We start from the raw sequence: 15,931 nt of genomic DNA, 5'->3' as shown, positions 1-15,931 counted from the left end.
TGTCTGGTCTCATGTTGTCAACAGTTTGTTTTTTTTCCCCTCTTTCTTGATCGCATAGATTGTGTTGCTCTTACGGTAAATGATCATTTGTCTCTGATCATAGCAAATTTGGTTTAACAAAGATATTTCTTGATTATCTGTCTTGCATTGGCAAATAACAAACAGGACCATTCCATTTTGCATTACTTTATTTGGAGTAGGAAAATCCTGTTATGACAAGTTATTGCAGTGTTGCATATTAACTTAATCAAACTTCGTTCAAAATATCCTATAATTACTGCTTTAAGGCCGATAGTGTTACCGTCTCCGGTTGTTCAAAATCAGTTGTTCACCCATCCAAAGCACGAGCACAAACACACAGCACATTCACACACCACACACTGAAGATTAAAAGTCCACCATGACTCCAACTAGAACTGTTGAGGAGAAGAACCCCATAAGAGCAGTGTGTGTAAAAATCAAGTAACAGTAAAATACCAGCCACAGAAAACAGCAAATGGGGACCAGGGACATTTCCCTGCAACGCACACTGACTATGGTAGTGCTTTTCTTTAAAAACGTAGGGGGTCTCCCTGCTTTATGATTTTGTGGGATTTACCCTTTAGTCAAGACTTCACAATAATATTTAGCTCTAAAGACTTAGACTTACTTCACTAATCACAAATGGGAATTGCCTAAAATTCAGAAACTAGCCCTCAAGCTATGAACTCTACACTGGAGGCACCTAGATCTGAAATCGTGACTCAGGTATAGTAGAAAGTTAAGTGGTGCAAAGCACATGTGCTCACCTTTAGCTCACCTCCATGACTAAGGATACAACCAGGAAAGGTTTTATGTTGGGGAAGATGTGGGCATATAGAATGCAACACCAGCATGCCTTGCATGAAGAGCTTGAATCATCTGACTGTTTAATTATCTCACAACGTCTTTACAGCTTTATGCTGTTTGTAGTAGCAGCTTTCGCTTGTTTGCATGTTGAATAAGTTCCAGTGTACAATCTGAGGGGAGACCGGAGGAATAGGAACTATAGTGGACAAACAAAGCAAATGACCAACTGAATTCCTGTTGGTGAATCAGTAGAAAGCATACATACACATTATTACAATTTAAATGATCTGAAAACAGACATTTAAAAGGACATACACATAAGCTTTTTGTGGGTCAATGAAAGACCCTTTTCACCCACCCTCACCCGTCATTAAAAAGTCATATGTAAGCATTGTGCCAAGTGCTTCAGTAGTTGGAAATCACAGAATTAAAGAGTAAGGGAATAAACAAATAAATATATACATACATTAGCCAATAAATAAGATCAATAAATAAAAAGTATAAAAAACAACCATCATGTGATAAATATATGTAACAGGTGATCTCCAAATGAAAATATGTGGAGCGCTACGTTGTTTCTGGTAAAACACATGCATTCTTTCCTTTACAGTAAAGATCAACAGCTAAAAGCACCTGGTTTGGAGCTGCTAGGATGTGCTCAGCTGGCTCAGACTTCAGTAAAATTCAGTAAAAACCATGGAGGACATTCTAAGAAAGAAAAAAAAAAACTCCCACACAGTGAACTATGGGCTCTCTTGACTTTTTGGTTTGACTTTTTACTATTCACACACCCAAAAGCATTCGGAGTTGTTTTGGTAGTGCCAATACATATCACTGGAGTTATTTGGAAGTTTGGAGCTACTCAAAAACATTTTGAGCTCATAAATGACGGACGATCCGATAAAATATAAAAACTACACATAGATTCCTTTAACAAAGGCCAAAACAAAAAGAACAGAAGGGGCACATGAGTGCTGCTTAAGTGAGTTCACACCTGTTCAAACTGCTCCTGGCATCTAAACAGAAGGGTAAAAAGGGCACAAGATCACTCCTGGGAGGAAGCTACATCACCTGAAGGGACAAAGAAAAGAGAAAGTGGGGAAAAATAGTCAAAATACGTCAATATTTGTCCACTTGTAATATTTCATTTACATTTATAAAAAATAAGATGAGAAATAAAACGAGAGACAGATTGCTTGTCTATATAGAGACAGAGCTCATCTCACTCTTTCAGAATTTCTTGGGGCCCCAAGCAGATGTCTGTTTTGGTGCTACTCCAGATCCGAATGTAGGAAAGTCCTCAGCACTGCTCATGTCAGGGGCCTGAAACCACACACATACAGTTACATGGTAATGTCAATATCAACTAAATGCAGTAACCACATTTTAAATTAGAGTCTGACTGATGCAAGGGCAATCATTTCTGATCCTATACTAATCAATTCACTGTATGAATCTGTGACCACCTTGCTGCCTGAAACATTCCAGGGTGCATCCCGCACCACAAAGCCTTTAGCTGGCCCTCTGCTCTCTTCATCCCCTCCACCCACTCCCACAACCCGAGACGGAGGCTTCATATAGGCAGCCAATGTTTCTGTCTCAGTCACCGTTAACATCTGAATCACACAGACAGACAAAAAAGAAAAAAAAATTATGAATAGGCATGGGTAATAATAATTTGCTGATTCTAAAACAGTATTATAGTATATACTGAGAGTAAATAGCTCTTTATCTTTAAATAGCACAATAAGTATATGTGTGTGTGCTTCTCACATATTCTTCCTCCAGGTTGAGGAGATGGTCGATGGCTTTATCAACATTCTCTGGTAGACCAGTAACCGTCACTTTGTCTGGATCTTCTGAGCCTGGCTGGGGAAATCTTATATCAACCTGCAAAAAAGAAATACAACAATGCATGAAAAGTTTTTTCACCTTCTTACTATCAGTAATATTGCAAAAGGACTCGGAATGAGAAAAGTTTAACACAACTGGCACCTACTTTGAACTCTTCCATTAGTTTGCGGATGGCTTTTCCACGTGCTCCGATGACGCGTGCATGGACCCGGTGATCCAGCCGGACATCCTCACTCACCATCTCCTGCAATGCTGCCACCATCTGCTCTATAGCTGCCTTTGCTTCCTCTACATTCCGCTCATATCCCCAGATTACTATTACATCCTACACTCAGAGACAAAATATGAAAGAGGATGAGAAATGAGACATAATTATATGATTAAATGTATTCATTTATTCCAAAACATCCATCCATCCATCCATTTTCCAAGCCACTTCTCCGTCAGGGTCGCGGGGGGTGGGGGGGTGGGGGGGGTGCTGGAGCCTATCCCAGCAGTCAACGGGCGGAAGGCAGGATACACCATGGACAGGTCGCCAGTCCATTGCAGGGCATTATTCCAAAACAAAAAAAAAAAAAGAGGCTGAAAACGGCACAAAGCACATACCTGTTGCTCATCGCCCTTATCAGGGAACTGTACGTTGACATCATGGTCTTTACGAATCTGGGAGATGACTGCTCCTTTGCGGCCGATGATTTTGGGGTGATATTTAGGGTCAACCGAGAGAGTCACCTTATAACTCCGCAAGGCCTGCATGTGCATGAAACAGGTTGATATGCTTGATAAATTTTTAACGTATGTTGTACTGTGATGTAATGTAGTACACTTTTTGTGTCCAGTTGTGAGTGAGGTGTTATATAGTATAGTGGTGTTTCATAATGTGTGCTACTGTGCACCAATGCTATATAATGCGGTTCTGTGCCAGAATGCTGAGTCAACGCCACTCAAGTTACATAATGTGTGTGCTGTGTACCCGGTCTTCTTGCTCTGCCTGCAGCTCTCTGACTCTGTCCAGCAGGGCTTGCCTGGCTCTCTCCACACTGGCCTCCTGCCCTGTTACCTTTATGACATCTGACTGCTGCTCCGGCTGAGGAACCCAGATGTTCACCTACACAGCACCAGTGAGAGTTACTACCCTCTTTGGTATTTAGCAATACAAATTAGCCAATTAGTAAGACTGTAAACTCTCTAGCTTGAGCTGGATGGCAATCAATTTTCTTCCAAGCTACAGTTTGACGACTAAGTGCTCATTTACTGTTAGACATCATGTCTGTTTCAATAACATTTCTTGACATAATATCCCTATCAAATCTACTTACCTCATAGTCCTCCATCATTTTTCTGATGCCGCTTCCTTTCTGCCCAATGATGTACCGGTGCAAGTCATACGGCACCTCTACATCAACCGTCACAGGTACCAGAGCCTAAAGAGAGATAATAAGTGAAAGAGAGAAAGGACCAATAGCTTAATTGCTTCTATGATCAATCTTGTAAAGCTTTTACAAGCCTACTTTATCCAAAATTTCAACTTTAAGACAAACATATTAATGACAAACTGCAGTCAGTGACATACTAGCAAGGCTGCTCGTGCCTGTTCACACTTCTCCACCCGTCCAGTCACAGTGATTATGTCACACTTGCGAGGCACAGAGTCTGCCTCTGGGCTGGTGCTACCATTCTCCACAGGACAAGCGTCCTGAGCTGTGCACAAAAGACAAGATTGCAGGAGAATTTCATAACACAAAAAATTTACCAATGTTGTTTTCAAATGCAAACTGTTTGATATAACAGTGATAAGAAAAGGATTAATGATGAAAGTATAGTGGGTCATACTTGCAGACTCTTCTCTCTCTGGAAATTTAATTTGGACCTCATGCTCTCGGGTGATCTGTTGGATCCTGCAGCCTTTAGGTCCCATTACTGCTCTGTGAAAACGTTGGGGAACCACCACCTCCACACTCACCTGAGACTCCTGAGCAAAACATAAAATAATGCCACTGGAACATACAAGACTTACATAACAGATGGATATACAAAAACCCTGCACAAGTTATAAAATGTCAATGCAAATAATTTAATATAAGACCACTTTTAATTTCCACTTCTTTGTGATTCAAGAGATTTGTGCTCCTGTTATTTCACCAGGGCTGGCATATGGCTTTCCTGCTGCTCACCAAATCCTGAATGATCTCCTGAATGCGCCTCTTGGCAGCATCCACACACTCTCTGGCTCCTTTGAGAGTGATGCAGTCACTGTGTGTGCCTGTACGAGGGAAACTAACGGCAACCCCACCATACTCTTCAGCAAGCTCTCTTAGGACCTGCCCTCGCCGACAAACAAAGTGACGATGATGTCGTGGGTCAACAACCATACTGTCCTCAATCACATCCTCCTGAGGGAATTGACAGAGACAGAGAGACAAGCATTGGGTCTGTAAAGATTTGTGACATCAATCAGGCCTATTTTCTATTTTATAACTATTTTCACGCAGTCTCATCTCAACTCTGAATGCTGTGACAAGCTGTGCTGCTATACCAGGTTTTTGATGAGGGTCTCCAGCTCTTTCTGTGCGAGCCTCACTGCTTCCTCTCGACCCACAATTGTGATGCGCTCCTGCTCAGGCTCATCGGGCGAGGGAAAGATGATGCGAGCCCCCGTTCGGTCACGTACACGCCGAATATTTGCTCCTCCTCGGCCTATCAGAAACTTGTGGTACTCGGGTTTCGCCTGAAGCTCTACTGAGAAATTGTTGACTTGCTGTTGAACAAAAATTTCACTTGAATAACTGAGGTTTACTTGATTGGAAGGGTAAAAAAAGATATTGATCACCGTCATTTCTTATTCTGCCTGACCACTTTCTTCCTTTCTCTCTACTTTTTTTTTTATCTTTGCTTACCTTCTCCTCAGCGAGCTGTAGTAGTTGTCTCCTGGCTCGCTCCACCTCTCCTGCAGGACCTCGGATGGTGACCTTGTCCACCCCTGAGCCTTCAGCAGGAAAGTGAATGTGTACACCTCCACACTCCTCCATCACTGAACGCACAAGACAACCCTTTGACCCAATCAAAGAGTTATGCAGCTTAGCTGGAATAGTCACCTCTGTTTCCTTGAGATTTGCCTGAAGGAAGTGAGGAAGCACAAGGTGGACACCAAGAAAAACAGGCAGTGAGGCAGACAAAACAAAGGAGACATTTTTAAAATATGATATGCTAAGTGATAGTTTTACACATGCTCTCATTCTACTTTTTGGTGGAAACATCCTTATAAAAAAAATCCTCTCTTCTACTTCTTTCTTTCATCCTTCTTCCTCCCTTTATTCTCACCAGATCTCTCTGGATGGCAAGGATCCTGTCCCGTGCTGCCTCACAGTTGCTTTTCTTGCCAGTGATCACAATCATCTCAGAGTCACTGTTCTCCGTGGGGAGATCAATTTTTGTGTTGGTCTCTTCACGAATCTACAAGGAATGACAGACCAGCAGATTCTATCATCTAAAGATAATCAGAGTTAATCCATCATAAGAGGATTACAAAAGAGGATACCAGCTCTGAAAGACACCAATGAAAGTGTTGCTTCATACCAAAAATTAGATGGTATTAGTACTAATAACATTATTAGTTGTACATTATCAATATTAAAAACATGTCATACATGGACTGTGGTTCAAAGGGCTTTAACATGACATTCCAAACCCAACAGTAAGGAACACATTTTTTTGTCCTTTTTCTCACCTTTTTGATGTTGGCACCTCCTTTGCCAATAATATTTTTGTGGAACTGCTTAAAGATGGGCACAGATATCGAGTAGCTGCTTTCAATCTAATTGAAAATACAAAGCAGAACAATAATGGCATCATCTTTCAGCAGCTTACATTGCAAAGCATTTATAATCCCAAAATAAAGGTCATGCAAAGAGTAAACAATGAGGTCCTTAGTGGTTTTGTTATGAATAAACTAAAGCTTATCCAGAAAACTCAATGTGTCAGCTGAAGCAACACAAAGAAAAGTGGAGAAAATCATACCAGCTCAACCAGAAGTTTCTGTAGAAATTTTGCACATTTCTCCACCTCATTTTTGGGTCCCCGGAGCTGCACAATGTCACTCTTCTGAGACTGATCTGGAAAGTTGATAATGACCTGCACAAATATAGACAAAAGGATCAAAATAAATCACAAACCTTATGTGTAACAGTCATTTCTCATTTTGACAGGAAATCTCCCCAAAAGAATGTAACAAAAGCATGATCGACTGTAATACTCATATGTACCTCAAAAGGATCTTTTAGGAATACAGTTGAGGTAAAACGTTTGCATACATCTTAGCCACATTCATTTAAACTTAGTTTTTCACAATTCCTGCCATTTAACCCTAGTACATATTCCCTCTCCTAGGTCACTCAGGATCACTGCTATATTTTAAAAATGTGAAATGTCAGAATAATATTAGAGACAATGATTTATTTCAGCTTTTATTTCTTTGATCACATTCCCCAGTGGCTCAGAAGTTTACATACACATGCATAGTATTTGGTAGCATTGCCTTTAAACTGTTTAACTTCAAACATTTCTGGTAGCCTTCCACAAGCTTCTTACAATAAGTTGCTGGAATTTTAGCCAAAAACTTCCATTTTTGTTTAATCAAAAATGCTATTATTTCATCAAAAATTGTTTGTGTCATGTGCAAAGTAGATATCCTAAACGATATGTTAAAACTACATAGTTTGTGGACATGGCCAGGATAAATAAGAGTTCATTTCAACCTAAGTGTATATAAACACAAGACTTCAACTGTAGTTCCTAACAATTACTATGATTCATTACCATGAATACCTTGTAAAGAATTCCAAGACTACAAGGGGACATACAGATTAATAGGCATGATCGTTATATGTACCTCTGGAAACTTGTCTCTCACTTCTTTGATCTTCTCACCCTTTTGGCCAATGATGGTACGATGAAATTTCTGCTCTATGATCAGGTCTTTGGTGCGCTCGTTTTCCTGAGTAAGTAAAATGGCTCACAGCAACTTACAACATAAACAACAACATAATGCTTACAACATAAACACTGAATTCTAAAGTCAAAACATCTGTGCATCTAGAAAGGCAGTCATTGACAGATATTTTCTTGTGATTATTGTGTCTGATTTAACTTATCTACTGCGCTGTTCAACTCCTTTACTGCACACTGATGTGACCCTCCAGGACTAAAGTTTGAAGCCTGAAAGTAGGGCTGTTTTTGTATCGAAATCTGTGCCATTTTCAAATCACAAGAACTTATAGCCTACATTATCAGAAACATTGTCTTAAGCTTTAAGGGGGGAAATTTAACCTAATAACAAAGAGTTGTATACTGCCTGTAGAGTTAGACTCCTCACAGGCAACCAATCCACCATGTGTTGTAACATCATATCACAGCCACAACTTACTGGCTTTCTGGCACACTACATTACGGCATTAAGCCTCAAGCCAGAAAAAGAGGATACTCTGGTCTTCATGGTAAAAAAGACAGGTCTGAACCTCAATTTACAGAAAATAATCACAATTTAATTTGCAGTAATAATATTAGACTGAAAAAACACAATTAGAAATTTCCCAAAATCATTAAAGCCCTAACAGCAATATACTATACTATTAGGCTAACTTCAGCTTTTGACCTCTCTCAGTGCCTCACCATGCGCTGGGCCATGTCCACCAGCTCCCTGCGTGCCAGCTGCACTCCCTGAGGGTCTCCCTCAATACGAACCAGGCCGCACCGGTCCGAGTCCTGAGGAATCCGCACTGACACTTTGTACTGCTCCTTGATGCGGTTTACTGTCAGACGCAGAACACAATATTACTTCATTATTATTGTTTGGCGTTCCAATAAGGAATACACTGATTAATATGCTTGACAGAATAGCACAAGTACATATTTAAATCACACTTGTTCATGAACAACTGTGTGTACCATCTATCAGAATCTGCATAAAATATTAAGAAAATACTCACTATTAGCACCATTCTTGCCAATGAGGTGCCTGTGAAAACGCTGGTCAATATTAATCTCAGTGTAGTCCATCCTCGCCATCTAAGCAAAATGAAATACACCATCAAGACACATGACTCCATTTCTGTTAACAAAAAAAAGTTCTCATATTTTTTTTTGTGATAACCTGTATTGTTTTGATGACCAGTAGGCGTATGCTTTGGTTACAGCTCTGGTCCGTCTACACGACTATAAACAGTTTTTAATCTGACTACATTTTTTCTTGCATTTATAAATATAGTGAAGTACTAATAAAAACACATTTCTTCTCTTACCAGGTCTTTAATAATCTCCTGTATTTGGGCCTGAGCTTGTTCCACCTCCTCTGTTGGGCCTTCCAGACTGATCCGCTCCTCTCCATCCGTAAACTCTATGTGCACCTTGACAGATAAAACATTCATTAAGAATGATTTATTTCTATAATCAATAAGAATAATCCACATATACACCGATCTTATTATAACTTATTATAAATAATATTTTTGGACAATTAACTGAAAAATGAATTCATAACAATAATCTGTGAAGTGTTTAACCTTTTAAACATTACCACATAAATTACGTTACACAAGAAAGCAAATGAAATGCTGGCTGCTGTGATGTGACAAATGACAGAGAAAGAAGGGATATGAATAATCACAATAATGTGCTGGATTGCTCAGCCCTACCTTGGGGAGCTGTTGTGTGATGCGACTGATGTTTTGTCCTTTTTTGCCGATGATGAATCGATGAAGCCATGCTGGCGCTGTCACTTCCACCACCATTACACTCTTAGCCTGTAGAGCACACAACCACAAAACTCTTAAATTAAATCCATTTATTTGCTTCATTACCAAATAACACCTTGTTTTTAATAGAAACAAAACCATTATCTTATGTATTTTCAAACATACATGACACAACAAAACCCTGTTTCACACTTCTCACCATCTCTGATCCTTCTTACCTTAGCATAAACTTGTGTTAGGGCCGGGCCCAGTTTGTCCGGCTCCCCTCTGAGTATGATGGTCTCAGAGCCAGAATCCAGAGGCGGCATCTCCACTGACACTCCAGTGCTCTCCATGATCTCATGTAATGTGTTGCCTTTTGGCCCCACTATGTACTTGTGCTGTGACTTCTTCACCTCTACTGAGATTGTGGTTGTTTTTCGCTTCTAGAAAAGAGAAAGATGGATATGACACACTGGGGCTGTGTGTTTGAGCATCCAAGCATTAGAATTTGAGTGGCCAGTGTTATCAATTTTTCCTCAATATGATCTGGCCACAACCTTACCTTTTCCTCATAGATGGCACGGATGCGGGCAATTGCCATGGCAACTGCCTCCTTCTCCCCGGTGATGACAATCTCTTCCTTCAGCAGGCTGGGGGGTGGGATGCTAATGCGAGCACCCGTCTCTTGGCTTAGCTCCTGGACAAGCCGGTTGTACGCACCAGCAATGAATGGGTGAAAGGCTTTCTCCAGAGACAGACGCTCCACTGCACGCTTGTCCTGAACAAGAGAGTTAAATGGAAAATTAGTTTAGTGAAGCAGTAAGCAGCTCTCACTGAGAAGCATTAACAAGTGTCTCATCCTTTGCTATCCTGCCTAAAACTAGCTCTCAATAGCTAGAGGTGAAACATAGAGAACCTGCTCTGCAGAGATGAGAAGGATCTCATGCCGGGCTTTCTCAATGCCCTCTTTGGTGCCCGTAATACGTATGTTGGTGTTGGGGTCATCAGGACGGGGAATAGCGATCTTGGTGGCTGTTTTCAGTTCCAACTCTTGCAGCTTCTCCCCATTCTTTCCTATCACAAATCGATGATGTTCCTTCGGAATGACGACGGTGGCTGAGGCCTACAAGCAGGAGTACAGCCACTGAGTCACCCAAACAAAAGTTTCTATACAAAATTCTGTTAAGGGTAAGTCTGCACTGTAAGAAAGACATAAGGCAAACAAATCATCACCTGGGTTTGGAGTCGAGCCACAATCTCTTTCCGTGCTTTCATGACTGAATCTAGCTTTCCAGTCACCATGATGGAAAGGCCTTGGTCTTTAGCCAGAGAGAGTTCAATGTGAGCTCCAGTCTTCTGCATGATGTCTAAGCACACCTTAGCCTCCTCACCTTCTCCAAACTGACTGTTATCCTTATACCGTCGCTCCTCCAGTGGAACATGGAAAACCTATTGGTATATAGGTAGACAAAGAGAGAAAAAGGGTTAAGAGAATGGTCACAGTGGCGAAGTAACAAAGGTGGGAAAGGCTGTTGTGTTCAGTTTAACATGATAGAGTGATGTCATATTAAAAGATTAGATTTTTTGGTGCTATGCAAACAATGCTGAAGGCAATTCTTGCTGGTCCAGTTTTGCTAAAAAAAAGTGACAATAACACACATGATATAGATACAGAACATAACGACACAAAAAGCCACCACACAAGGCAAGAAGAAGAATGCAGTGAGTTTGTCAAATACCTGTGTGATGACTGAGGCTTTGATGGGTCGAATTTTGCTCCAAGCACCTGCTGGCTCTCCTGATCTCTCCCCTGGAGCGCCTTTGTCTGGCAAAGGAGGAAAAGCCTCCAGGTAGGTGGGAATGTACGCTTCATCCTCAGGAACACCACCTGACAACAGCAGGAAAGAAGACAGACTGAACCAGCTTGGACAAAGAAAGACATGTTGCCATATTCTGCTGTTTAGAAAATGGTATTTCTAAATCATATTACATTCTTTATGTTGATTTGAGCAGGGAACAAGAACATGAACCTATGAACTGTGATGTTCACAGCTTTCAAAGTAGATAAAACGTGCTATGCCAATAACAACTTGTTAAAGGTGAGCGATATAAAACTATTGAGAAACTCACTCTAGAAAGCTGTGCTAAAACCATGATTACTGGAGTCAGTACCTGTGATCTCAGTGTCCTTCAGCCCACTACGGTGCTCAGCAAAACTCTCCTGAGTCAATACAGCCACTGAGCTCATATTACAAGAGTTGATCCGCTTTCTCGCTGAGAGAGAAAAAAAGACAAGAGACAGTATCTAAACTCCAATGCTCATTCTGGCATGCATGTTTAACACAACCCCTACAGAAATTCCCCCTCACATAGTGGGCCTAATTCTTCACTTAGTTATTTGCATGATTTGTATGTATCTGTGTTAAGTGGCAATGCTGTGCAATTAGATTTGTGTTGCTCTGCTCTATATTCTCTATGGTCTCAGCAGGGCCCCCATACACACAAGCAACTCCCCTAACCCTAGACCTACCACTGCTCTGAGCCCCTCAACACTCCAGTTGAACACCAAACACACCCAGAATACTAAGAGCAAAAATCTGCTGTGGAAAATTACAGCTATCACATACACTTAGAAATAGGCACATTTAAGAAGATATGATGATTTTCTTTGCCCAACCAAACTTACCCATACCCTAATCACTGTGAAATAAAAGGAAATACGAATGACATCACTACCTGAAAAAGATTTTAAAAAAAAAACTACATGCAGATGCTTTTGTTTTTCTCATCTGCAAACTAAAGTGTACAGTGGGTGAATTTGTCATTCCATTTAGCTAAAATGTTAACATTTTTCAAAAGCCAGTAGCAGTAGCAGTTTAATGTACACTGCATTTTAAAATAGATAAGACGTTTTTTAGTGTCTTCTATGTAAAATTATTCATTTGTTTCTTTCAAGACATGCTCTCATAAATGGAGAAAAAGGGCTAGGACATCACTCCTCAACACTGCAGTTTGAACACATATCTATAGCTTATAACATGTAACACTGATTCAAAATATACGATCATTCATACCTGCAAAGGGTCAAAAACCAGAGGGTCCGTCCTGAAAGGGGCTACTGTAAGCTCTTCAGTGTTAGTCTGTGTTTTCAGTCCTGTGAGAACATAAGCAACACATATATAAACCAACAGAACACTGACAGCTTTACCTCAACATGGATGTCGTGCCAAATGTGTGAGCGAAGCTCTTAACACACTCTGTGCAAAAAAACATTCTCTAATAGCACAGCTCCCCCAGGCAGGCCAGAAAGAGGGTGGAGACACAGCAGTCTGTCCTACGGGAGGCAATACACAGTAGTTGTGCTATGGATAGCTTGAATACACTGGAGACAAAGTGTCTAATTGTTGTGTGTGTGTGTGTGTGTGTGTGTGTGTGTGTGTGTGTGTGTGTAGGTGTGACACACTGCAGTAGGTGCAGTGAATGACACCTATGGCACGTGCAAAAAACAGCAGCAAAAGAACAACTGCCTTTTGCCGATGTTTTGATGAATGCCACAGCCAATGCACTTAAATAATAAATAATGCAAATCTCGACTGATCAACATGCAAAGAACAAAAGCTGCATAATCCAAATTATTATTCTGTCATCCCCTGTTGCATATTACTGCTGTTATACACGTAAGAGCCTAATAACGGTCTTGTTCAGGAGAATACACTAGACTGCAATGTCAGAAGACTAGGCCTAAGACACTGTATGTCCAAAGGTTTGCAGATACCTGCTCATCTATTGTTTCTTCTATAATCAAGGGTATAAATAGCAAAGCTCTTCATAGATACTGAATCATTGCTGTGAGAATTTGACTACATTCAGCCATGACAGCACTAATGAGATCAGGTACAGATGTTGGATGACTAAGTTTGGATCACTCCAATTCATCCCAAAGGTATTGGATGCTGATCCGTTAATCCAGAGGGTGCAGCTCCACTGCTCCACAAACCAGTTTTGGTCATGAGTGAATAAGAATAGATAAAAAGCAAACTTTTCTTGATACCTTTATAGCTGAATGGCTAGAGCTGTTTTCAGCTACACTCTTACAAAACATGGTTCTTCTCATGTTCCTTAGTAAAACCATGAGTTCCATTTCTTGCTTAAATGGTTCTTCTCACTGATGGAGAACATGTTGTATATAGTTCTACATACAACGTTTTGGACAATGGTCTTATAAAGCACCAAAAGGGCTCTTCTATTGTTACAGACTTGACATCGTAACAATAGCAGAACTCTTTTTGGTTCTATATAGAACCATATACAACACATTCTCCATCAATCTGAAGAAGCATTTAAGCATAAAATCGTTCCATACAGAACCATTATCTTTGTTAACGAGCCATCTATTTTAAGATTGCGAATAGGCAATCTAGTGCACAACAGCAGTTGTTAACCAAAATGTTAACATCATTCTCCCCAAAATCACCCATCCCCTAATTTCAGCCTTTTCTGTGTATTTTCTCTCTGTCTCGCTCTCTCTCTTCACCAATCACTGTGAAGAAATTTAGAAATTAAAAAAAAAAAAAACTAAGCTTTAACCTAAGTAGGGTGTCTAAACTTTATTCTTGCAAAAAAAAATCACATCTGAAAATAATATTTAAGTAAAATAATACTGTTCAGCAAAACTGAAGGTACACAAGACCGTTTCCATTTTGCAGCTTAGTAAAAGTGTTACCGGTTTAGTATGAATCTTAGTTGAAATGTTTGGTAACGGTAACTAATTTCGATACAGAATAAATGTGCCCTTAGACTTAATCTCACTGTAAACACAATAAGCTGTTTTATGCAGAAGCCTGTAGTGACAGATGATGGACGATATTGGGGGGCACCCATAATTCTAGTAACTAAAAACATTATTGAAAAAAATATTTTCTTTGAAAGTCAAGACGAGTCTTGGACATTGATCCACACACCTGTCTCTTCTGAAGAACATTAATAGCTAGTTATGTTATGTTTCATTTATCAAGCTATATGAGATTACCAGCTTTACGTTAGGTGTTAATAATATCCATGTATCGTTAGGTAGATAGCTAGATAACAATCAGAGGACAACATTTCCTCTCCTGCAAACAGACAACAACGTTAACCTAAAACACCTCAAACAGAATGCGCTGTAAGTGCTGTTAAGATAAAAACATCGGATGAGGCTTCTTATTCGAATTTTCCCGTTCCACCTTAAATGGTGCAGCAGTTACAATGCGGCACCTCAACTGCACCATTTAAGGTGTAACGGGAAAATTCGAACAAGAAGCTGGCGAGTAAGAAGCTGACTCCAGCTTCGAAAACATCGGCCGCACAGTTAGCAAGTAAAACACAGGAGCGATTCTTCTGGTTGGGATTATTGCGCTGTGTAACAAAATATAGATTCTAGCTACCCCGACAACAACACGGCTGTCAGATCTGTCAGCTTGTGAAGTATCAAAGCGCGCTTCTCATCACAGCTTGATTAGTTAGCTAAGCGAGCTGGCGTGTAAATAGCTAACCTAGCTAACATAGCTAGCTTGCTATGTAGCTAGCTAACCTACGTTAGCTAGCTAAGATGCATCGTTAGAGAAGAACAGTTCTTTCCTTTATTAAATTTGTCACTGCTCGGGTGACTGAGACTATTGACAGAGTTTAATGAATGAAGTAGGAAAGTGTCGCCAACCTTATCAGACGAAAAATAAGCAGCAAACGCTTGGCTTTGGGTGACAGCTGACAGTGTAAACACACTGATGCTGATCCGCTCGAACGAGTCGATTCACCAAACCACGAATCATTTGAATCAGGAATCAAAGCAGGAGCCAGGAATCGACTCTTATCTCAGAATACATATGCTTTAGTGAAATTTCAGGCCACACGGACTTTTTTGCGTCATATTCGTATCAGTAATGTGTCATATTTGCCTATTGGGACCAATTAAATTGGTTGGAATTTTACTTTAGGTTTAATTAATGTCATTAATTAACTATGTAATTAATCTTTCTCCCTTTTAAGTCCTAGGTTACCTTTCACCGGTTCAGTCCAGTGTTGCTCTGGGTCCAGGCATTGAAGAGAACGAGCCAGAAACTGCTGCTAAATAACCGTTGAACTTGTTTCAGTTGAACTTAAACAGCAGATAAAAATAAAGAAAACAGTTTTATCGAAAAACACAATTAAGGTTATTCTGTCTGAAAACGGAACAAGTTAGTATGATCATAGACAGGGATACAAACAACTTGGACCATGAATCCAACATTTGCAGATATCAGAAATTTGAACTCTAAGAATGATCAGTATCAGTAAAAATCGACATGTAATCAGATTAAATTTTGAATAAGAAAACGTTTTAAGTAGGAATTTTATCTTGGCATGTATGGTTTCACTCACATTAGAAGAATTCATGGCAGCTTTCTTTCTTTCTTTCTTTCTTTCTTTCTTTCTTTCTTTCTTTCTTTCTTTCTTTCTTTCTTTCTTTCCACCGCTTCATAGTATTACATGAAATCAATTCA

General features: G+C 40.1%; 1 protein-coding gene across 1 annotated transcript; it reads right to left on the bottom strand.

Annotated features, from left to right (window-relative positions):
* Nucleotides 1-170: 170 nt before the first annotated feature.
* hdlbpb (high density lipoprotein binding protein b) lies at nt 171-15,214 on the bottom strand. Its single transcript, XM_017702376.2, has 29 exons — nt 15,109-15,214; nt 12,488-12,567; nt 11,586-11,687; nt 11,153-11,301; nt 10,647-10,862; nt 10,330-10,536; nt 9,976-10,191; nt 9,650-9,856; nt 9,372-9,479; nt 8,979-9,083; nt 8,667-8,745; nt 8,350-8,489; nt 7,571-7,675; nt 6,700-6,813; nt 6,410-6,496; nt 6,004-6,135; nt 5,580-5,798; nt 5,219-5,440; nt 4,857-5,075; nt 4,516-4,654; nt 4,256-4,383; nt 4,002-4,106; nt 3,656-3,790; nt 3,289-3,432; nt 2,828-3,007; nt 2,602-2,718; nt 2,295-2,444; nt 2,055-2,151; nt 171-1,899 (listed from the first exon to the last, which is right to left on the bottom strand). The coding sequence occupies exons 3-28, from the start codon at nt 11,659-11,661 to the stop codon at nt 2,059-2,061; spliced, it is 3,792 nt and encodes a 1,263-aa protein (XP_017557865.1). The 5' UTR covers nt 11,662-11,687; nt 12,488-12,567; nt 15,109-15,214; the 3' UTR covers nt 171-1,899; nt 2,055-2,058.
* Nucleotides 15,215-15,931: the final 717 nt, after the last annotated feature.

Source organism: Pygocentrus nattereri, chromosome 13, assembly GCF_015220715.1.
Source record: "Pygocentrus nattereri isolate fPygNat1 chromosome 13, fPygNat1.pri, whole genome shotgun sequence".
Lineage (NCBI taxonomy): Eukaryota > Metazoa > Chordata > Actinopteri > Characiformes > Serrasalmidae > Pygocentrus > Pygocentrus nattereri.
Note: the sequence above shows the minus strand (reverse complement) of the source record. Positions and strands in the feature narration are given on the sequence as shown.